Here is a 20,766-nt window from a genome sequence, read left to right as displayed (position 1 = left end):
AATTAGATGTAGCATTTCTGAGAAAAACACGTGATTGATACCTTTTATGGTAAAGATAACAAACAGGGCTGAATTCGTGGAACTCAAAAATTAACAAACAAACCTTGATAAGCGATTGTTTTCAGCATATTATTCCAATTGTAGTTTTAAACAGAAGCCTAATCTCTTCAGCCGTGAAGGCGTTTAAGTCTGGCAATTCCTCTTTAGAAAAGCCACAGAAGAACAGATGGGATCTTGAATGTGAGTGCTATAAATTTGGATACAGACATCAATCTTTGAACAAAGCGGAGACAGAGGACAGAATAAACTAGTGAAGCGGTACGGCCGGAATTTCGTTCAGCTTCGGAAAATTACAAATTTCATTACCGTCTTCAGGTGAGTGCAATTTTGAAGCAAGTGAATACCTCTAATCTGTGGCTATAATGCATCGTCAAAATGATATGTGATATGTTAGTCAACCGAAGTGGTCAGATGATTAGATAATGAAAGCAGACAAAACTCTGTTTTGTGCATTTTACGCTCAAGCTGAGCTGGGCGAACGACTGTGTAAAATTTAGTGGAAACTGAACATCTGAACGAAAATCAACTGAATTATCGCAGTAAAGCATCAGCACTCTCCTGTAAAAGATACGCGCGCGATTCATACACGCACGCACTTTAACTTACGCGCCCAGAGTAATCTCGAACCCAGACTTTTATCCAACTTCTACATTGCTGCCTTGTCTTCACACATATTTTAATAAGCATTTTTATGGTGTGCCTTTAGCCTCAGATCCGGATAAGCATGATTTGTGATCTGTGCAAGACCAGAAAACTGCGGAGAGAATTTCCCTCAGATACTGTGACAGATACATGTGATCATGCGCCTTTGCATTGTCTCAGGGTAAGTTAAAGGATTTTGCCCTCAGTGTGTATACAATTTTCATACTCTCAAGAATTCGCGGGGTTATTGTCAGTATCTGAGCAACTGCGCGCCTACCCCTCTGATTCGCTCCTGTGATTGAAGGGCTACTTTACGTTGAAGATTTCACCACTAACTGATTTTTGCGTACATGACCGTACATGGAATTTATTTGCACTTGTAGTAATATAGTCAACTGAAAAATTAAATTAATATGACAAAGAAGGTTATTACACATGTCGATTTCGGTTGAAGCGACGGGAAAATATTATACTTACAATTTGTGTTTTATATGCGGGGTGTCTACAAAACGAAGACCGAAGACCGAAGACCGAAAAACGAAGACCCTAATTTTTTTGCCCGAATAAGGCACGGACAGTTAAAAAACTAATCCAAAGCGTTCCTCAGCACAAACCGATGTGAAATTAACAGGAGTCTTCGTTTTGTAGAAAAGCCCCCCTAAATCTACAAAACGAAGACCGAAGACCGAAGACCGAAAAACGAAGACCGAAAAACGAAGACCCTAATTTTTTTGCCCGAATAAGGCACGGACAGTTAAAAAATTAACCCAAAGCGTTCCTCAGCACAAACCGATGTGAAATTAACAGGGGTCTTCGTTTTGTAGAAAAGCCCCCCTAAATCTACAAAACGAAGACCGAAGACCGAAGACCGAAAAACGAAGACCCTAATTTTTTTGCCCGAATAAGGCACGGACAGTTAAAAAACTAACCCAAAGCGTTCCTCAGCACAAACCGATGTGAAATTAACAGGAGTCTTCGTTTTGTAGGAAAGCTCCCCTAAATCTACATAACGAAGACCCTTGCTAAAACGCTTTTCCAGACCCCTGGGAAGGAAGAATCTATTATACGTTGCCGATTTCAACCGCGCGCGACAAAAAGGGGTGCATCAGTTGTCTAGACTGATGCGGTTTTAAATCGCAAAGGAGGCCAGCTTAGGGGGTGCAGGAGTTGTACAGCATTAAAGTGTTTTTGTAACACGAGGTATTTCACAATTTCTAGCTGATCTTAAGCTTCCCATTATCTAGTAATTTTACAGCATGTAGGAAATATTCAGTACTCTGCTTAATACTAGGAAAGTTACTAGAGATAGTAGCATTCACAATTTGTAGTGACAGCAGCAACATTGGCTATTAGCCTGGCAATTTTACTTATTCTCAAAAAGGCAAAGGGAGTGAAATAAATATTTGAACTAACGTCATGGTTGATAATTTATGCCGTTCAGTGGCATAGCGTGATGATGCGACAATTTTAAAGACTTGGCTGTGACCTAATAGCAAAATGATTTAGTCTTAGGATAGGTGATAGAAAGCACATATTGTTGTTGTTTTTTTTTTTGTGGGGGTGGCTAAAACAGTTCAAACGTTTCAGTGTATCAGTCAAAAAATAGGCGCGATTGTGTCAGAAAGCAGCTTCGGTTGTGATGGATCGCCAACTTTTGGACAAAAACGCTTTGTCAGACGCCAATTGACGCGAAATAACTGGGGCTTTTGCTTTCCGTTTAAAAAGAACCGTGTGGATCTAAAAAGTAAAGACCGTTGCTAAAACTGTTTGCGAGTAAACAAATAATTTAAAGCACTAAGGAAGACCGGGAGCGTTATTTGTTCTTATTTGGGTCATAATTGAATGTCTTCATTTGAAAAACTCTTTTTAGTTGGAACTCTTGTTGCTCTCACTTGACTTGTAAATTTCTCACTTTTTAGTCCGGAACCCGAAAAAAGGTAATTTACATTTTACCGGAAGTACAAACTTTCAGAGCAATTAACTGACACAAGCCAAACATTTCTGGAGAATAAAAAAACACAAATGAAACAATTTTTAAAATTTCTAAACAGACAAATACCTTTTTCTCTGCAAGCTATTGACGTTAACTTTAGTGCCAACACGTACAACGGAACTTTTTGCCGGCTGATTGCACTCTACAGACATAAAGCTCATGAAATCTAGCCGCTTTTCACCAACCATAAATGATTGACAGTTCTCGCCTTTTTGCGTTTTGCATTTTGGCAAAAGCCTGACTTACCGCCGGCCTGATTATTTCGCTCTTCTTTGGTTGAATTGCGGTCATATCAATATGTGAGAGCGTTGAAGCTACAAACACGATGTCGAAGTTCCGAAAATTCGGACTTCCTCGACTTCTAGTTGTGAAATTGTGAATGCTACTATCTCTAGTAACTTTCCTAGTATAAGCAGAGTACTGAATATTTCCTACATGCTGTAAAATTACTAGATAATGGGAAGCTTAAGATCAGCTAGAAATTGTGAAATACCTCGTGTTACAAAAATACTTTAATGCTGTACAACTCCTGCACCCCCTAAGCTGGCCTCCTTTGCGATTTAAAACCGCATCAGTCTAGACAACTGATGCACCCCTTTTTGTCGCGCGCGGTTGAAATCGGCAACGTATAATAGATTCTTCCTTCCCAGGGGTCTGGAAAAGCGTTTTAGCAAGGGTCTTCGTTTTGTAGATTTAGGGGGGCTTTTCTACAAAACGAAGACTCCTGTTAATTTCACATCGGTTTGTGCTGAGGAACGCTTTGGGTTAGTTTTTTAACTGTCCGTGCTTTATTCGGGCAAAAAAATTAGGGTCTTCGTTTTTCGGTCTTCGGTCTTCGGTCTTCGTTTTGTAGATTTAGGGGGGCTTTTCTACAAAACGAAGACCCCTGTTAATTTCACATCGGTTTGTGGTGAGGAACGCTTTGGGTTAGTTTTTTAACTGTCCGTGCCTTATTCGGGCAAAAAAATTAGGGTCTTCGTTTTTCGGTCTTCGGTCTTCGTTTTTCGGTCTTCGGTCTTCGGTCTTCGGTCTTCGGTCTTCGGTCTTCGGTCTTCGGTCTTCGGTCTTCGGTTTTCGGTCTTCGGTCTTCGGTCTTCGGTCTTCGGTCTTCGGTCTTCGGTCTTCGGTCTTCGTTTTGTAGACACCCCCATATGTGGCTAGTAAGCTTCGAAGTGCGATCTGTGGTGACACTTTTGAAATGTAAGTTGCGTAACGAACTTCTAGGTTTTTAAATAATTAGTCACCTGATCTATTTTTGCCGCGTTGCGCTAAGATAATTAAATATTCACAAAAAAAATGACAAACGGCTTGAGAAATGCAAATCACTCCGCCCCAGTGCGGAAATTAGGTCTAAATAATTAGTTCTAATTGAGCAACGACTATAATGGCTTAGGTGTTCAATGTTCAATAAAGAAGTGTCAGAAAATGGTGTTAGAGTCCATTTCTACTATCGACTAGCTTGAGCAATCCGCATTCAGTTCGTCTTGAGTGGCTATGAGACATAACTTGTGAATTGGTCTGTCATACTCTCCGTCTCTTGTCTTGATTCTCACTTTTCGGACAAGTCCGTCGTTTCCAGGATATGTGCCTACAATACGCGCCATTTTCCATTCACATCTTTTGTGTTTGGGGTCCAGCTCCAATACAAGATCACCGATCTGGATGTTATCTCGCACGCGAAACCACTTGTTCCTTGGTAACAAGTTTGGGGCGAAATACTTCATCCAGCTCTTCCAGAAATCAGCAACTCTGTTTTGGGAGCTCCTGAGTAATTGTCGCGGATTGGTTCTTTCCTCTGGTTCTGGTTGTGGTGGTGGATTGTAGTGGCCTAGAAGTAGGTCGTTTGGAGTGATCGGGGGGGCCTCCCAGATATCGTCGGAACTGGGGTACAGCGGTCGTCCGTTGACCATGTAGGTGATTTCTGACAGAATTGTTCTCCATTGTTCCTCGGAGTAGGCTTGGTTCTTGCAAGTGGCGTTAAATGCTTGTCTGACTGACTTAATTAGGGTTTCAACAACTCCGTTTTGGTGACTCGCATGTGGTGTATTCCATTCCCATCTGAGCTCGCAGCTAAATTTATCAGAGAGGACACTCTTTACCCCAGGAATATCCCAGTTCTGCGTGATTTCCTTTAGGTAGCCTTGGGCACCCACGAAATTTGTACCACGGTCTGACCAGCAAACATTAGGGTGTCCGCGTAGGCAGGCAAACCGTCGAAAGGCCATTAAGAATGCGTCTGAAGTTTTATCGGTGACCAGCTCAAGATGAATCGCACGTGATGTCATGCAACCGAAGATGATCACTTGTGCCTCTTTCAGAGTTTTGCGGCCGAGCTTGATCTGTACTGGCCCAAACATGTCCATAGCAGTGTTTGAGAATGCCGGGAAGCCAGCTGCTACTCTTAGGTTTGGAATCTGTCCCATGAGCTGGTTGAGAGGCCTTTTCCGTAGTTTTCTGCATATGACACACTTTGAGGTGACGGCCTTAGCCATTCTGCGGAGTCCAATGATCCAGAATCTTTTTCTGGCCTCGTGGATTAAACTCTTATAGCCACAATGCCCACGTCGTTCGTGGAGGTCACGCAGAAGCAAGATCACAAAGGGGTGGTCTTTTGGCCAGATGATAGGTTTTCTCAACTCTTCCGGGAGACATCTGACATCTTCAAGTCGACCATGCGCACGAAAAAGGCTATCTTCATCCTTCTTTGCTACCAGTTTCTTATCCAAGCTGTCTTCGTTGACGTGAAATTGACTCCACTTCAGAAGATGGGTCTCGGCAGCCTGGTCTAACAACTTTTGCGCTTCCTCTTTTACGACCTCGAAGCAACCCTTTTTCATAAACCCCCTTTCAGCGGAGAGCATCCTCTTCAGAGCGATGTCGTAGTTGCTTCGTTTTGGAGGCCCTCCTTCTTTCCAGGGCATCTTCACTTGTATTCTTCCGTCGACCAAGGTAGTTGAAGCTGCGAGGGACTTCACGAACTTGCTCTCACGTAACACGTTTTCAGTGCAAGTACAGAGTTTGGTTGGTTTGACTCCAAGGAGGTCTTGGTGCAGAAGTTTCTTGATATCTTCCTCGACACTCACTGTCCCTACTTCTATTGACTGAATTTCAGATAGAGTGGAGCCGCTTGACTCGAACTGTCCCAGAACGTACCATCCAAAACAGTTTCTTTTCCCGATGGGCTCTCCAGGTTCTCCGGACACTGTGTGAATATCAATGAAGGCCTCTACGAAGTCTGTGCCAAAAAGGAGATCTATGGCACCACCCGAGAGATGTATTTTATCGGAAACGTTCTTCAAATGGCTGTATTGTCTCACTGACTCCTTAGAAATTGTTTTGGCACTACTGCAAGGTCTAGTTACGGTATACACTTGAAGGGTCTTCGTAATATCTTCGTCAGAGGGCGAGGCAACCGTGACATCGATTATCTCAGAAGGTTCGCTTTTCTTCTTTCCACCCGCCAGATTCATAGTGAGACGTGTTGCTGCTCCATTTAAGCCAAGTCGACCAGCTGCACTTTTGGAGAGTAGGCTTGTGTTAGACCCGGAGTCCAACATGGCGAGAACTTCGACAAAGTTTCCATTTTTGTCCATGACTTTAACTTTTTGCACAGGGCAAAGTCCAGTAACAGGTTTCAACTTGCTTTTCTGGTACACAGCATTCCCCTGGATGTTACCATTCGATGTAGGTGTGGGCCCTTGGAACTGACTTTGAAACGGTGGTGCTTTGGTATTCAAACTTGTGTTAGTTTCTCCAGTCTTCTCATTATGTAGGCACCGGTGATGGTTTTTTCTGCATTTGTCGCAGGTTGAGCCGTCTGGTTTCTTGCAATCGTTTGTATGATGCGCTCTCAGACACTTGCGACATCGCCAATGTTGCTTTACAACCTCCCACCTTTGATTGACTGTTAGAATCTGAAACTTAGGACATGCAGCCAGGTGATGTTTGGTCTTACAGCCAAGAGGACATGTTTCATCGTCAGAATCCTCGCTGTTAGCGGCGTTATTTTCTGTCTTTTTGGGACTTTTGTCTCGGCGAATTTCGTTTCTTTCTACTGTGTTGGTGTTCGCTTTCCCTCGGGAACGAATACTCGCTTCTTGATGTAACCAGGTGATTAGATTGCTCACGGTTTCTTCTTTTCCTTCTCTTTTCATTTCTCTACCAAAATCTGAATTGTCACTTGGATCGAGTTTGGACAGAAGCTGGGACATGAGGAACGGCGCTTCAACTGACTCCAGCACAGGACACCCAATATTATCTTCCATGTCACTTACATAACAGGCTATTGTCGTAGCGAAATGCGTTAGGGACTTAGAATCTCGTTTGACTGCTTTAAGATTATTAATCTCGGTGTGCAGTTCGTCCATTAATTTTCGTCTGTCTGCGAACTCTGTATCCAAAATGATCCACGCGCTGTCAATGGTTTTACAAGTTTTTACTTGGTCGGTCCAGAACGATCCTTTTGGCATTGCATTTCGAAAACGTTGCAATTGTTCATCTTTATCCTGACCGTATTTCTTCATCCAATGGCTGAACTCCTTTTTCCACGTGGCATAGGTTCTGCGAGTTCCGTCCCATACTGGTACAGGTAATCGTTGTAAACTTGAGTTTGACGGTTTTGATGCGATGTTATCGGCCATTTTCTGCACCGCCGACGTCATGGACGACATTGATAATGTTAGCGCTTCCAGAGTTGTCGCATTGTTAGAATTTTCTGAGGAGTTTTGTTCCTTTTGATATGCAGCAAACTTTAAAGTGATTTGAAGGAAATCAGCTTTGGTTTTGTCTCCAGCTTTCTTTGTTGCTAACACGAGTTCGTCTTCTGGGCCAGTGCCTTCGTCGACCAGTCTATCCAGAATTGTTTCCTGCTGTTTCTTGACCAGCCTGTACTTGGTTACTACTAAACTGAATGCTGCTTCAAGTGTTTTTAGTTCCGGTTTTACGGAGAAAATTGTTTCGAATTCTTCCATTAATTCGTACAAGAGTTTGACGGCATTGTCCAGTTTTCCCGCGAGAGTTTTCACGTCTACCTTCGGCGGCATTGTGAGCGGAATTTAAATGCGAAGCTTGGCGGTAGTTAGTAACTCGGCGTAATCTTCTGCAACAAATTTTGACTGATTCGCTCCTGTGATTGAAGGGCTACTTTACGTTGAAGATTTCACCACTAACTGATTTTTGCGTACATGACCGTACATGGAATTTCTTTGCACTTGTAGTAATATAGTCAACTGAAAAATTAAATTAATATGACAAAGAAGGTTATTACACATGTCGATTTCGGTTGAAGCGACGGGAAAATATTATACTTACAATTTGTGTTCCATATGCGGCTAGTAAGCTTCGAAGTGCGATCTGTGGTGACACTTTTGAAATGTAAGTTGCGTAACGAACTTCTAGTTTTTTAAATAATTAGTCACCTGATCTATTTTTGCCGCGTTGCGCTAAGATAATTAAATATTCACAAAAAAAATGACAAACGGCTTGAGAAATGCAAATCACCCTCCCTTAGGATATCTTACGATATCTTTCAATAGTATACGGATGTAGTTCTCCAACAATATTACAAAAGTAATAATAAAGAAATTAAAGGAAGCTTGTGGCTACCGTTAGTATTGAAAATCGAATCCACGAAACCATAGTAACGGTGCATTGTTTGATTTTATCTTTTCTATTTCTTGTAATTTTTTTATTATCATTTTCAATGTAAGGTTCTAGTGTGTTTCTGGATTCCGCCAACCTGACCGCAAAATCCAATATCTGATTTTCTTGTACCTAAACAGTGTGTCACAAAGTATGTTGAAAAACATCAGAGGTGTTCTCAGTGTCCTCAAGAGGTAAAAACCAGTAATCCACGGTACCGTGAGTACTTGGAGACCCTGGAGAACTTGTTCCCAAAATACACTGCGCCCACTGCCACGACTGAAAATGAGCCGTCTACTTCACTGGCTGGTAACGAGACAATATCTGTTGTCATGTTGGGCGGAGACAGTACAGTAGTGGCCTATAAACCTGGCATGACAATCCAAGACCTGAAGAAATTTGTGCAGACCCGGCTCGGACCAGCTCCACTAAAACAGCGGCTGTTGTACAAAGAAAAAGAGCTTAAGGTAAAGGGAGAATGTATTTATTGTAATTTGATCATGGTCTTTCACTCTCTCACAAATACTGAAGAAAGTTGTGCAAAAGTGAGAATATCGAGGCATTTAATATCTTGTGTTTCAGACTGACTTAGGTACAAAACTGGCCACCTTACAAGATTACGCTATACAGCCGTTCAGCACCCTACACCTCATTGTTGTGTTGTACGAGATTAACCAGTCCCTTGACCACGCAATTTTTGACCTGTTTTGGGGGTATCCCTCTAAAGGGTGCGACTATCTAGATGCGTCAGTTCTTATCTACAGTGGATCAGCTCTTCAAGGCATAGTTGATTACAGTAGTTGTGGTTTTATCGGTGTTTCACATTCTGGTGATGTAATGGATCATAAGAAGCGCATTGGTCACCATACCATAAGTGTACAGCTGAAGTCTTTGCCTAGCAACATCAACAAGTTATTTTTCACCCTCAGTGCATGGAATTCCCCAAACATTTCAAAATATAAAAATCCCAGTCTGCGTTTTTTCGATGCCAAGGAGCCTAACAAACAGCTCTGCAGTGATCAGATGGGACATGCCGCATACTCTCAGGCCATCATCATGTGCAGTTTGTCAAAAATTGACGGAATATGGAAAGTTTTCAGTTTGCGCACACTGTCTGCTGGAAATGCAAATAATTATTCTCCACTGCAGCAGACAATCGGTGGCATAATAACTCAAGGACTGTGTTAAATGTTACTGTAAATCTTTTATAAGTTTAAGTGATTATTCATGCTGAAATTCATACAGATTATAATGATATCTCAGCGTAAGGTGTAACCCGCAATTCAACGGCCAACTGTAGTACAAAAAAAGATTCACAGACTTATGTTATTATTGGTAGAAAGACTGAGCAGATAACTATAGGAGCTTAAACCTTATTTAGGCTTTAAGTTTATGATCTAGTCAAACTACATATAGTGCTGAAACCTTCAAAATCCTATATGCCATTTCCGCCAGGTTTTGAATGCGGTTTAATTAAAGAGAAAGTCAAGAGACTATCAAAAGAGAAATTGTAAGAGTTTTTGGAGCAGAGTTCAGTTGAACTGCTTTTTCAGATAGTGGAATAGCCAATGTTACAAAAAGCATAATAAAGAACTGCAAAGTTAGTGTTAATTATTGTCAAAAATTTAAACCTGGTTATCCTTTCAGATAATACACTTTGGTTTGTCTTTTGCCCCTAAATGAACCGCCTTTAATCATCTGTATATGGATGCAAAGTCATTGTCAACTGAGGATTACGCTGCTAGTTTGCCCTGGGCAACAAGATGGAATTATTAACAATTCTAAATAGAACCTAGTCACACATTATTAAGCGTATGATTTGCGTCACTCTCAGTTGGAGAAACAGTGGGAAGAGAATCCCCATGAGATTCAAGATCCATTGCAGTTTGTTTGGATCAACATTGTGCAGAAGAATACAGGTCCACAGAGCACTAGTGATGGACCTGTTCTTGAAGAGATGGGTACAGATCAGGCCCTGATGAAAATTATTAAAAAAAAATTGACATACTTTGGTCACATTATCAGGGCACAGAACCTGTGCAAAAATTTTTTTGAAGGGAGGAAGCATTGTAGGCAAAGGCAAGATCAAGCAAGAAGACTATTGTGAATGGTATCAGACAATGGACGGTAAAGAGGCATCAAAGATGCACAATTGTCACATACCACAACAAGATGGAGAGAGCTGGGTCATCAATGTCCACAATTCAATTATAGTTGCTGACGCTGGCAGTAGCACAGCCACATCAGTTAAACCTTACCTTAAAGAGAATTAATTTTGTTCACCTGTTTCGAGTGAACCTGGATTTGAACAATTTTTTCGTGCTAAGTTATGTCATACAAGTTCTAGAGGGGAGTAACCTGTTCCAAACGGCCATGGTGAAACAGCTAAATAGTGAAGTGGCAGTGTGATCAGCAGAGGTGGTTTTAGCCAAGTCGAGTTCTTCACCTTACGTTACTCAATTGGAGTCCACATTACAAGACAAGGAAAACAAGAGAGCTTAGATATAAAATACATTATGCTAAGTTAACTAAAAAAACGAGTTTGACATGGTTCATATGTCGGAATTTTCACGAGGCAAAACTTACACTGGTGAATAAATGAAGTTCTGCGCCAGTTTCTTTAGGAAAATTTCTATTGCAATGAGTTTGCAGTCTGTACTAAGTCTCACTTCTGAGAATAAGGTGTTAAGCCTAAAGGGTTTTAGAATCTCTTTGGGCTTCTCAAAAGACACCTACATCACTGATCTCTTGAAACGTGTCACATCAATGAGGACTAACCTTAAGATTGAAACAAATTTTCAGACTAGTGTTTTATTTTTAAATCATTTCCTCAAACATAAAAAATAACTATTGAATAGAGCTGTAGAGAATAAAGTGTCCTTGTTAAATACCATCATATAACTCTAGAGAAGTATCACACAAAAACTTAAATCTTATAATTCTCTATTCTTGTGTAATCATACTAGGGACACAAGTCTCTCTATTTCCTACCATTAGACAGAATTTGAGATTGAACAACAAATTCACATCAATAAATTGAACATAAATTCACTTGATTCATATAAAATACTTTGATTGTATATCAGTTAAATTTCCCAAATCTTTAGTCCTTACTCTTCAAGTTTGGTGTCTCATAACAAAAAAAAAAAGACTAGCAATTTTGGAAATACATATTCCCTGTCCTGTTGCACAGTTGCTATCTGCATTCAGTACAAATAAGCCTACTTTCTTTATACTTAAACTAGAATGAACCACCAGTTACAATTTTTTTAAGGTCTGGACAAAATACAAATTGTAACCTAACTGTAAAATGGGTTGCAGGAATTTGTTTATATAAACATCAGGGGTCCCTGACTGATTCCCTAACTGGACAGCTAGTTTTAAGTGAGCAGGTTACTAGATCTTCTTCTATCATGATTCTTTCAGTCGTTTTTGTTCCAAAATAAATGAAATCCTATTTTACATGAAGCACATGTAGATATTTCTTTAAGAGAACGACAGAAAAAACTAAAAATTACTTCTATTTTAAGACTGATAACCCTGCCTATTCCTTGGTAAACAACTAAATTTTTCCTGAAAGCCATGACCTTCCCCCACTGTATGTTTTACTGATTGCCCTGACTATAGAATTTCAAATTTTCCTCTTCCCCAGTTTTTTAACCTCACCTCCCCCTTGGGTTTCCTTTCAGGAGAATATGGAGGTATAGTTACTTCGAGAACCACATAATTCCAGTGAGCTGCTCACTAATGTCAAATGGTTAGAGACCCTCTTCCCAGAAAATAAGACATTTACCACCACACTCTTTTAGTTTGTTCACTGAAAACCCACCAACGACTTACTTGTGTGAAAATAAGAGTAATTATCACAATCACCATTCCCACAAAGATTAGATCGAGCATCTAAGCTCACTTCAGTCAACCTTCAGCCATCATGGCTTCTGGTTTTTTAGAAACTTGACACAAGTGAGACAACAGAGCAATAAAAAACGCAAGGCCTCAAGCTTTGTCTGCCTTTCAGAACTCGGACAGAAAAGTGAGCAATGTTAGTTATTTAACCCTCCTCCTAGTACAGCTTCCCTTTAAATAAAATTGTTGAAATTGTGGGTAAATTAATGATCGATTGCCAAGAAATGCATGAAGTCTTTCTTGTTCTGAATTGGTGTTCTTGTTGGCCGCCCCAGATCCTTTCGTCCTCCTTTGTTTGTTCTTATTTCTAGGAGAACTGGGCCCTCAAGGGATCTCATGCGTGTAACAGCTTCAGCTATTTCTTCTGGTTGAGTAGCTCTCATTACCTAAAATGAAAAGAAAAATTAACAGAGGCTATTCGTGAAGATATGTAGAAAAAGGAGAATTGTGTAGACCAATGGCAGGATATTCTCCACTTCTAATAAGACCCTGCTTAGAATTTTGGTGGAGGCATAGGAACCAGCAAACTCACTGATCTCCAATGCCTAATAAAAACCCTGACAATATGATTGATTGATATCCCATGATCCCATCCGAGGTGGGAGTTAAACACTTGACCCCATATGAAAATTTGTGATACTGTAACCAAGACTCCCTCCTTTATGAAAAACCAGTGACCTTTTGAATTGACACAATGATTATTGCAAAATGAAAGACAGAATGGAGGAATCAACATACCGTTTTATACCCACAAGCCCGAGCAATCTTTAGGAAATCAAAGGAGTCACTTAAGCCACTGGTTGGCTGGCCTCCAACAGAGTCATGGCAGCCATTGTTGATCAGGATGTGTTTAAAGTTGGCTACTTCAGATTGTCCAATGGTAGCCATAGCACCCATGTGCATAAGAACAGCTCCGTCACCATCCAAACAAAAAATCTACACCAAAGGTAACAATGAAAGAGGCTCAAAAGGGTTATGTTATCATTAAAATCTTCTTCTAAATGAAAACTTCAACTGTTGCTTTGGTAATGATATACAGATTTCCAATCATTAGTGAATTTAATGCTTAGGGTTGAAAAGTTACCATAACATAGGTGCTAGTTACCTAATATACTTTTACAACCATCCATAATATAGCTTGTGCTTGTAACTAAAAATTAGTTTTGTGACTGCACTGCTTAGTATTAAATAGCAGTTACATAGCAAGATTCAATTTGTTACAAAATCTGTATAACCTTTTGTATCAGAGCCTCATTAGGGTAATTACTCATTAGGACTGTGTAAAGGAATAAGTCTCCAAGAGGAAAATCTTGCACAAACTCATGTAACTTATAATTGGAAAACACTGCCTTTCTCCTCTTCCCTTTTTCCTTGTTTGCTCCCCTCAAAAATGGAGGCAACAATATATTGATGTAAACACAATGAGAAAGATGGCAAGTTTTTTAGCTCAGTAAAGAACTAGAGAAAGATGCTTTTCATCTTGCCAGGAGTGTGGGACAAAGAAAAAAATATATCGATGTATTTCTAAATTCATAAAATTTAGTAAGAAAATTTAGTGGTGATGAAATTGTCCTAAGTAACCTAATAAACAGTTAATTTATTATACCTGTCGTTTTGGTCTAAATTGAGCAATACCAAGAGCAATGGCTGACGCATGACCCATGGAACCAACTGTCAAGAAATCCTTTTCATGACCGTGGCCTTTGGCCACACGGTATTCAAATAGTTCACGTGACAACATTCCAGTTGTGCCTACAACCACATCACGGTCTTTAAGAGAATCAACAACAGATTTTAAGGCTCCCTCTCTATTCAATGGAAAGCTGTAAGGAGGAAGATTTCAGAGTTAAACCCTTAAGCCCCTGTGAGTAACTTAAATCTATCATTTTTTTTTTCAGTATCATCCCTGAATAAAACAAAAGGGACATGATAAAAAAGGAAATGATTTCTAACTTAGAAACCCCTTGATTGTTACAAAAATAGTATCCACATCAGTACTGTTAGAATTATAGAGAGAACAGTAAAGTTTGCTGTTATTTAATGTTCACTCATCCTTTGAAGACCTGAGCTTAACTCCTGGGTGATTGTATCATGCAGTGATTGATACTTGTACAGTAAATAAAAATTTTATCTTCATTTTGCTCACATTTCAGGTTCTTTTTCCAGTTTGAATGGCAAGAAGTTCTGTCTTCTCACCAGCAGACAGTATGGTCCTTTTGATGTTTCCATAAGTTTTCTAGCCACATACAAGGCCTACACATTCAACAAAAGACCATGAAATGATTAGTTGCCATTAAAGATTTTTACGACAACTTTATGACTACTTAACATGGCCTGATCTTCCAATTAAGGGGGGTCCTAAAAGGATTGTTAGTCACAGAAAATAATGATGGTGAATATATAAAAATCATATCCATGAACTGCGGATAAAGATGTGAATATGAAAGCAATCTTCATAGTAATGAACACTCCCTAAGCAGTAGTTCGGGATTTGAACCCATGCAGGCCTGCAAAGGCCTGAATTTGTTTTCAGGCCCTATTTTTACTACTGCTTAGGTAGTGTTCATTATGGCAAAGATCGCATTCATATTCAAGTCTTACCTGCAGTTCACAGATATGATTTTCATATATTCACAATCATTTATTCATTACTTCACAGGTTTCTTTGGAACTAACAAAATGACCAACTCTCAGTTAGCTTGTTAGCTCTGTTGGTAGAGCACTGCACCAGTATTGCAAAGGTCATGGGTTCAAATCCTGTACAGGCCTGAATTTTTTTCAGGCCTTATTTTCAGATCAATATCAATATCTGGGCAACTGCCCACCTACCCCTCTCCTAACCCAACAATTTGTTATCAATTGACTGTTGTTGGGTTAGGGGAGGGGTAGGTGGGCAGCTGCCCAGATACTGATATTGATCCTTATTTTCTCTAATGGTCACTTAGTGTTCATTACTGTGAAGATCACTTTCACATTCACGAATAGAAAATAATGTTGGCAAGACAACCTGACCAAAAGTCATTACTTGAATATGACAGGTTGTCAAGTGTTTAGACTCTGTCACCAGCAATATTCATTTTCAGAATATTTCATATGAACGATCACAATTTAAGATACAATACAACTGACATACCACAAGAAAATTGTTTTAGAATGAGACATAATCAGGAAACAAGTATCTTAACCAATCTGTGGTGAGCAATTGGAATTTACTAGTCATTCTGTAAATTAACCTCAAGCCCACCACCTAGAATTACGATGTTTGCATATAACTCAGTTGAAAAAATGTTGCCTTCATTACCTGTTCAGCTCCTTCTTGGTAATCGGGCAATACTTGAAAAGGAATTCCACATGATGCTGCAGATGAAATTGAAAAAAGAGATAATCCCAGGAAAATTTAATGGCTTTGCCAAGTAAATGTGAAAAATTACAAGCTCAGCCTTTGGGCAACTAGGGGAACTTTGCTATCACAAAAGCCTTGAAGACATAAAACTCCCTGAATCCTTAGAAAAGAACCTCCAGTCACGTTACCAGTCTAATAGCACAGTGTTAAAATTTTTGACGAGTCACTAATAGAGTGTTGGGAATCTCTCTGAGAAGTCTCCAAGAGTCACAAGGGTGTGCAACAGAAGATAACCATAACAACCTGGTGAGCAGCCACCATCAAGCACCATTACATTAAGGATCTCAGTTAAAAAAAAAAATATATATATATATGCAGTTAGTTATATATATATATATATATATATATTCTGCTACTTGCATGGAAGAAAGAGGAAAATGGGAGTACAGCAGCTTTGACAGGTGGATGAGATAAGCAGAAACAGAAAAATAGCTTGACACCAAACAGAGCACTGTAAAAAGACTTAAGCCAAGAGAGAGCCTTCAACTGACAAGCTTCCATTTATGCCCACAGCCAACTCTCAGCACTGTCTAATTAGTTTACCTTCACTTTTGTAACATGTAGCCACAATAAAATTCTCACAAAAAAATTTTAAATTGTAAATAACACAAAAAGGTGTCTTATTTACCAAGTATTCCAGGTGTGGCCTGCCCCTGTATCATGTGCTGTGGTTCATCTCTCTTTCCAGGCTCTCCTCTCCATCCAACTAAGAGTAACATGGGTATGCTGTACACACTTGGCACAGCCAATGACATCAGAGGATTAACAATATTACCCAATCCAGAGTTCTGGTGGATGCAAGAAAAATGAAAAAAACAAAAAACTCAAATTAGTTTGAATGCATTTAAGTAAGAAATAATTTGAAAAACATTACACAAAGTGCAACTCTCTCCAAAGACCTTTTCACACACCAAAACATGTAACTTGATAAACTAGCTAATACAAAGAAAATAGAGAAAAAGTTGAAATCAGACAAGTTTGCTGTTTGTAGAAACTGTAAGCAAATCTAGGTACTGATAAAAGTAACCTTCTCCATTAATATGTTTTATTTTTGCTAGCTAATCAGTCTTGGTAATCCTTCTTAAAACGAAACATTTCTTTTATTTCGTAAAGCAGATGCATAGTTCTAATCAAATTACAGATGATTCTCACAGCTTGAGACAAAAAAGGAAAGGAAAGAAGAGTCTATGAGTCTATCCTTATGTTCAACCATTAAACTCCCAAAAGCAATTAAAATGTAACTTCTCCTAACAATAACCATACATTGTACAGCAGACTAGAAATAAGAATACTTCAAGTTATCAGGTAGTTGTTATCTTGATCTAACACCAAATTTTTACCACTTATTTATAAAGAAAGGTGTAGCAGCTAGAGGGGATACTTGATAATCAGATCTTAGGAATTGAAAGGTTAACCCTTTAACTCCCACAAGTGATTAACATGTAACTTCTCCCTGTAACATCCACAGATTACCCAGCCAACATGTAATGAGAATACTGAAACTTATCAGGTAGAAGTTAGTAGTTTTGATCTAACACCAAATTCTCATGACTTATTTACAAGGAAATATGTAGCATCTAGAGGGGAGAATTAACAATCAGATCTTGGGAGTTAAAGGGTTAAAACAATAAAATGAGTAACTAAACCCTAGAACATACATTATCTAGAAACTACTCCTTACAATATCATAACATTATCCAAAGAGTGGGTAACGAGATAGATCAACTTAATATTTAAAGGGTATAATGTTGAATTACTATCAAATTCCTTTTTGGTAATATTAACTTAAGGGAAACTTAAATCAATTAGAAGGAGGAATAAATGAGGGGATCACAAGACTTGGATAAATGAAATCTAACCAAATTAATTCACCTACCTGGAGATACACAACTCCAGCTCTCCCTGTGGCCATATGATATCCAGCAGCAAGAGCAATAGCTTGTCCTTCATTGGCTGTTATAACATGTCGTGACTTAGGCGTCACTGATGTTACATATGCACAAAAATCCTTCAGTAAAGAGTCTGGAACACCACAAAAATAGTCCATGCCATGGCTACACAAGGCATTGTAGAAGTCTTTGGGGTTTAGAAAGTCTCGTACTAACTCTGTGTATTGACCAACTTCTTCATTTCGTTCTTTTTGCTCAGAGACCTATACAAAGAGCTCATATCACAATCCTGTTTACCACAAACCCTTGAATAATTACCCCAATGAATATTGAAGCAAGTTCTCTATTAGACAAAATATGAAAAATGTCATCCCTCCAATGAGGTTGACTGACCCTCCTCTCCTCTCTCAAAATTGATTGAAAACTAAAAATAATGATCAATATTATATTACAAGCATTTAATACAGGTGATTGATTTTTCTCACTCATTACAGAAGAAATTAATGTTATTTTCCATCAAAAGTAAATAAAGCCTTGCCACTACTATAAACATCTTTTTAGCTATTTAAGATATTCAAATACCAAAACAAGAACAGATTTCATGTCTATACTGCTAGACAGAACATGAAAAGATTTCTCTCTCTGCAACAAGTTCATATCTGTAATACCTCTAATTAACCAAATATAACTAAGAATCTTAAAAATGCCCGCTATGTGTGTCTGACATTATCTTTCAATATTCCAGCTATACTGTTAGTTAAATGTACACTTTTCTCCTAAATATGATGTCTCTATCTAACAAAGCTTTGGCTAACATCTCTCTTCTAAAACTTATGCAGTTCTTATGGACAGTTGTTGAATTCCTATATTTTAATTCATTCTGTAGAAAGCCTTTCTTGACTCGTGGACAAAAGAAATTAAAAGAAGTGCTGGAAGGTAATCAATTTGAGAATTTGCATTTGAATTTCAAGCTTATTATCATCAACCATCCTCAAGCTACAGGAGTCCAACACACTTAAATAAATTCACATCCAATGGCATGCATCTGTAGTGCACTAGAAATTTGTTAAGTGAGCCCCAACAGTTATTGGCAGAGAGTAAAGATTTGTTTGCTTGTTAAAATAGTTTTTCACTTATCTTTCAGACAGAGAATATAATCATCATGCTGGCCAGTTTTCCATATGGAAAATATGTTGCATATGGACTACTTTTTAATGGTTGAATAGTGTTAAATATCACCACTGCCGATATGAATTTGTTGTCAGTCCAATATAAAATCCACATTCCTCAAAGTATGGAAACAAGATTAATATCAGTGGCCACGTTTATTGAGTCACATAAAACTTTTGAAGTAAGACATTCATTCAACCGCAAAACCTTTCGAATCATATCAGAACATTACTTGCTGCATAGCGCTTTGATTCAGAACACTGATTTGGAACATTTCGCATAAAAATTACCCTTCAATTCAAAGTAGTCTCCCTTTGAAGGATTTTCGATCGGAAAGGTTTTAGAAACACAACGTGCTTTACAATATTTCATTCATGCGTTTAGCGCTTCGCAAGACACACCAATATGGCTCTGGGCGTACAGTACAGATAAAGTGTTCTTAATCACACTTGTTTTATTACTAATATATGTTAAGTACGAATTTGAAAACTTTATAAACCAAAAAAGAAATCAAATAAAATCAACAAAAACATATACAAGCAAATGTTAAAGCCAATTTCCTTTGACTAATGGCTGATAATGTAAGCGTCTCTTGGTCCGAATTCAAGAGGTTATTGAAAAAATGCAACGGAACTTTACGCTAGTGTAGATATAAATATGCCGTGACTCCCAATTGTATTCGCGTAACGCGACAGGAGCATGTTGCTTGATTACACAATTTTACAAGAACTGGTAGAGGGAAATCAGGAGATATTTAAATGCCTCCGTTTATAGAAATTCTTACGGTTTTTAGTTCTATATATATAACTGAGAGATAAAGACTAACACATGAACATAAAGACAAAAAAATTAAAATTGTCTGACGAGAACATTTCAGCTTCATTCATGTCGGCCACAAGGGCGTTTTAAATTACGTATATTGCTTCAATATCGTTTCGGATTGAGGTCAGCTATGCAGAAAACGCGTTTATGTTCATCTTCCTTTTCTATGAAAGATATACTAACCGGCAAAAAAGTTTGCAAAATAAACGGAGAAACTTTCTTAACAATCTATATTCATTCAAGGAAGCTCATCACTAAAACGAAGACAGCGTTACATTTCACTAGGAAGACTTTTGAAACCCACATACCTGGTTCTCCGGATTGACCGCCTGGAAAAAAAATTAAAAAACAGCGTAAGATTCAGAAGATAATTTATTGACTTGTGGATAAAATAAAAAAAAAAAAGACTTCGCTTACATCTGTGAATCTGAACGATCCTAGCGACAAGCGTCGAACATCAGACAAGGCCTGTTAACGGAAATTGATTTTACACTCTATTTAGTATATTTCAAGAAACGCGTACGAAAATATTTATTTCTTATTTCCTTCGCGGGTCCTTACTTGGGGGTTCAAAAGAGATTTACAGCGGCGAAAAAGCGAAGAGAACACAGGATTACTCATTATCATGATCGTTGATGTCTCAAAGTGATAGTCTAATGGCAACCCGTAAAATTACGACACGCTCTAATAATTGCGCAAGAGCATAACAGAGGGTTAGAACGAACTGACCAATCACAGGCTCGTTGCCAGCGCGACGGTTTCCTCGGAAATTTTCTTTTAAAAAGACGGAAACATAACATACAAACAATCCAGGATCAAACGATCCCATAAAGACTCCTCGGGGAAATCATAATGTGCAGCGTCTACTTTTGTTGTGACTGTTTTATTGTAATATCATAATATTAGTATCATTGAATTTTCAGATGTGATATTCTATCGCGTAACCCTGCTTGAACAGTTTTGATAGTGGTTACCTGGACAGAAAGTTATTGCCAAGAGAACGTTGTCGTAATATGAAATTTGAGCAGCACTATAATTTCGCAAATTTCGACCCCATATAAAGAAGCATCGATTGAAACACGTAGGCAGGCTGTAATTATGCTCTTGGCATAAAACCATAGTCAGGTTTCTAAGGAATCTCTTTGGTTTTCGCTGTTTATACTTTCTGAACGTGTAAAGAAGCACGGGACTGAGCCGAAACTTTTCCTTTTTTAATCACTTTTTCTGAGATTGTAGAAATC

General features: G+C 38.8%; 3 protein-coding genes across 3 annotated transcripts; 1 reads left to right on the top strand and 2 right to left on the bottom strand.

Annotated features, from left to right (window-relative positions):
• The first annotated feature begins 35 nt into the window (after positions 1 to 35).
• On the top strand, positions 36 to 9,946 carry LOC113684313 (uncharacterized). The gene is made up of 4 exons (XM_027201659.2): positions 36 to 375; positions 767 to 883; positions 8,476 to 8,802; positions 8,918 to 9,946. Exons 2-4 carry the CDS (start codon positions 785 to 787, stop codon positions 9,521 to 9,523), a joined length of 1,032 nt encoding a protein of 343 aa, XP_027057460.2. The 5' UTR covers positions 36 to 375; positions 767 to 784; the 3' UTR covers positions 9,524 to 9,946.
• LOC113686009 (uncharacterized) lies at positions 4,150 to 8,192 on the bottom strand. Its single transcript, XM_089202350.1, has one exon. The coding sequence runs from the start codon at positions 7,735 to 7,737 to the stop codon at positions 4,150 to 4,152; it is 3,588 nt and encodes a 1,195-aa protein (XP_089058476.1). The 5' UTR covers positions 7,738 to 8,192.
• Positions 9,947 to 11,130: 1,184 nt separating the features above from the next.
• LOC113684314 (uncharacterized) lies at positions 11,131 to 20,218 on the bottom strand. Its single transcript, XM_027201660.2, has 10 exons — positions 20,087 to 20,218; positions 19,943 to 19,993; positions 19,834 to 19,854; positions 17,521 to 17,796; positions 16,273 to 16,432; positions 15,543 to 15,598; positions 14,388 to 14,494; positions 13,848 to 14,064; positions 12,980 to 13,177; positions 11,131 to 12,627 (listed from the first exon to the last, which is right to left on the bottom strand). Exons 1-10 carry the CDS (start codon positions 20,150 to 20,152, stop codon positions 12,445 to 12,447), a joined length of 1,335 nt encoding a protein of 444 aa, XP_027057461.2. The 5' UTR covers positions 20,153 to 20,218; the 3' UTR covers positions 11,131 to 12,444.
• Between the last annotated feature and the right edge of the window lie 548 nt (positions 20,219 to 20,766).

The sequence above is a fragment of the Pocillopora damicornis genome, chromosome 3 (assembly GCF_964200805.1).
Source record: "Pocillopora damicornis chromosome 3, jaPocDami1.2, whole genome shotgun sequence".
Lineage (NCBI taxonomy): Eukaryota > Metazoa > Cnidaria > Anthozoa > Scleractinia > Pocilloporidae > Pocillopora > Pocillopora damicornis.
This window is presented reverse-complemented; position numbering and strand designations above follow the sequence as displayed.

Excerpts from the sequence above, each read along its gene's own strand:
- LOC113684313 (XM_027201659.2), top strand. The coding sequence starts at position 785 with ATGATTTGTGATCTGTGCAAGACCAGAAAACTGCGGAGAGAATTTCCC. Across the intron at positions 884-8,475 it reads CGCCTTTGCATTGTCTCAGG|TGTGTCACAAAGTATGTTGA; the intron begins GTAAGTTAAAGG and ends GTACCTAAACAG. Across the intron at positions 8,803-8,917 it reads ACAAAGAAAAAGAGCTTAAG|ACTGACTTAGGTACAAAACT; the intron begins GTAAAGGGAGAA and ends CTTGTGTTTCAG.
- LOC113684314 (XM_027201660.2), bottom strand. The coding sequence starts at position 20,152 with ATGATAATGAGTAATCCTGTGTTCTCTTCGCTTTTTCGCCGCTGTAAA. Across the intron at positions 16,433-17,520 it reads CTGGAGTTGTGTATCTCCAG|AACTCTGGATTGGGTAATAT; the intron begins GTAGGTGAATTA and ends TGCATCCACCAG. Across the intron at positions 14,495-15,542 it reads ACCAAGAAGGAGCTGAACAG|GCCTTGTATGTGGCTAGAAA; the intron begins GTAATGAAGGCA and ends TTGAATGTGTAG.
- LOC113686009 (XM_089202350.1), bottom strand. The coding sequence starts at position 7,737 with ATGCCGCCGAAGGTAGACGTGAAAACTCTCGCGGGAAAACTGGACAAT.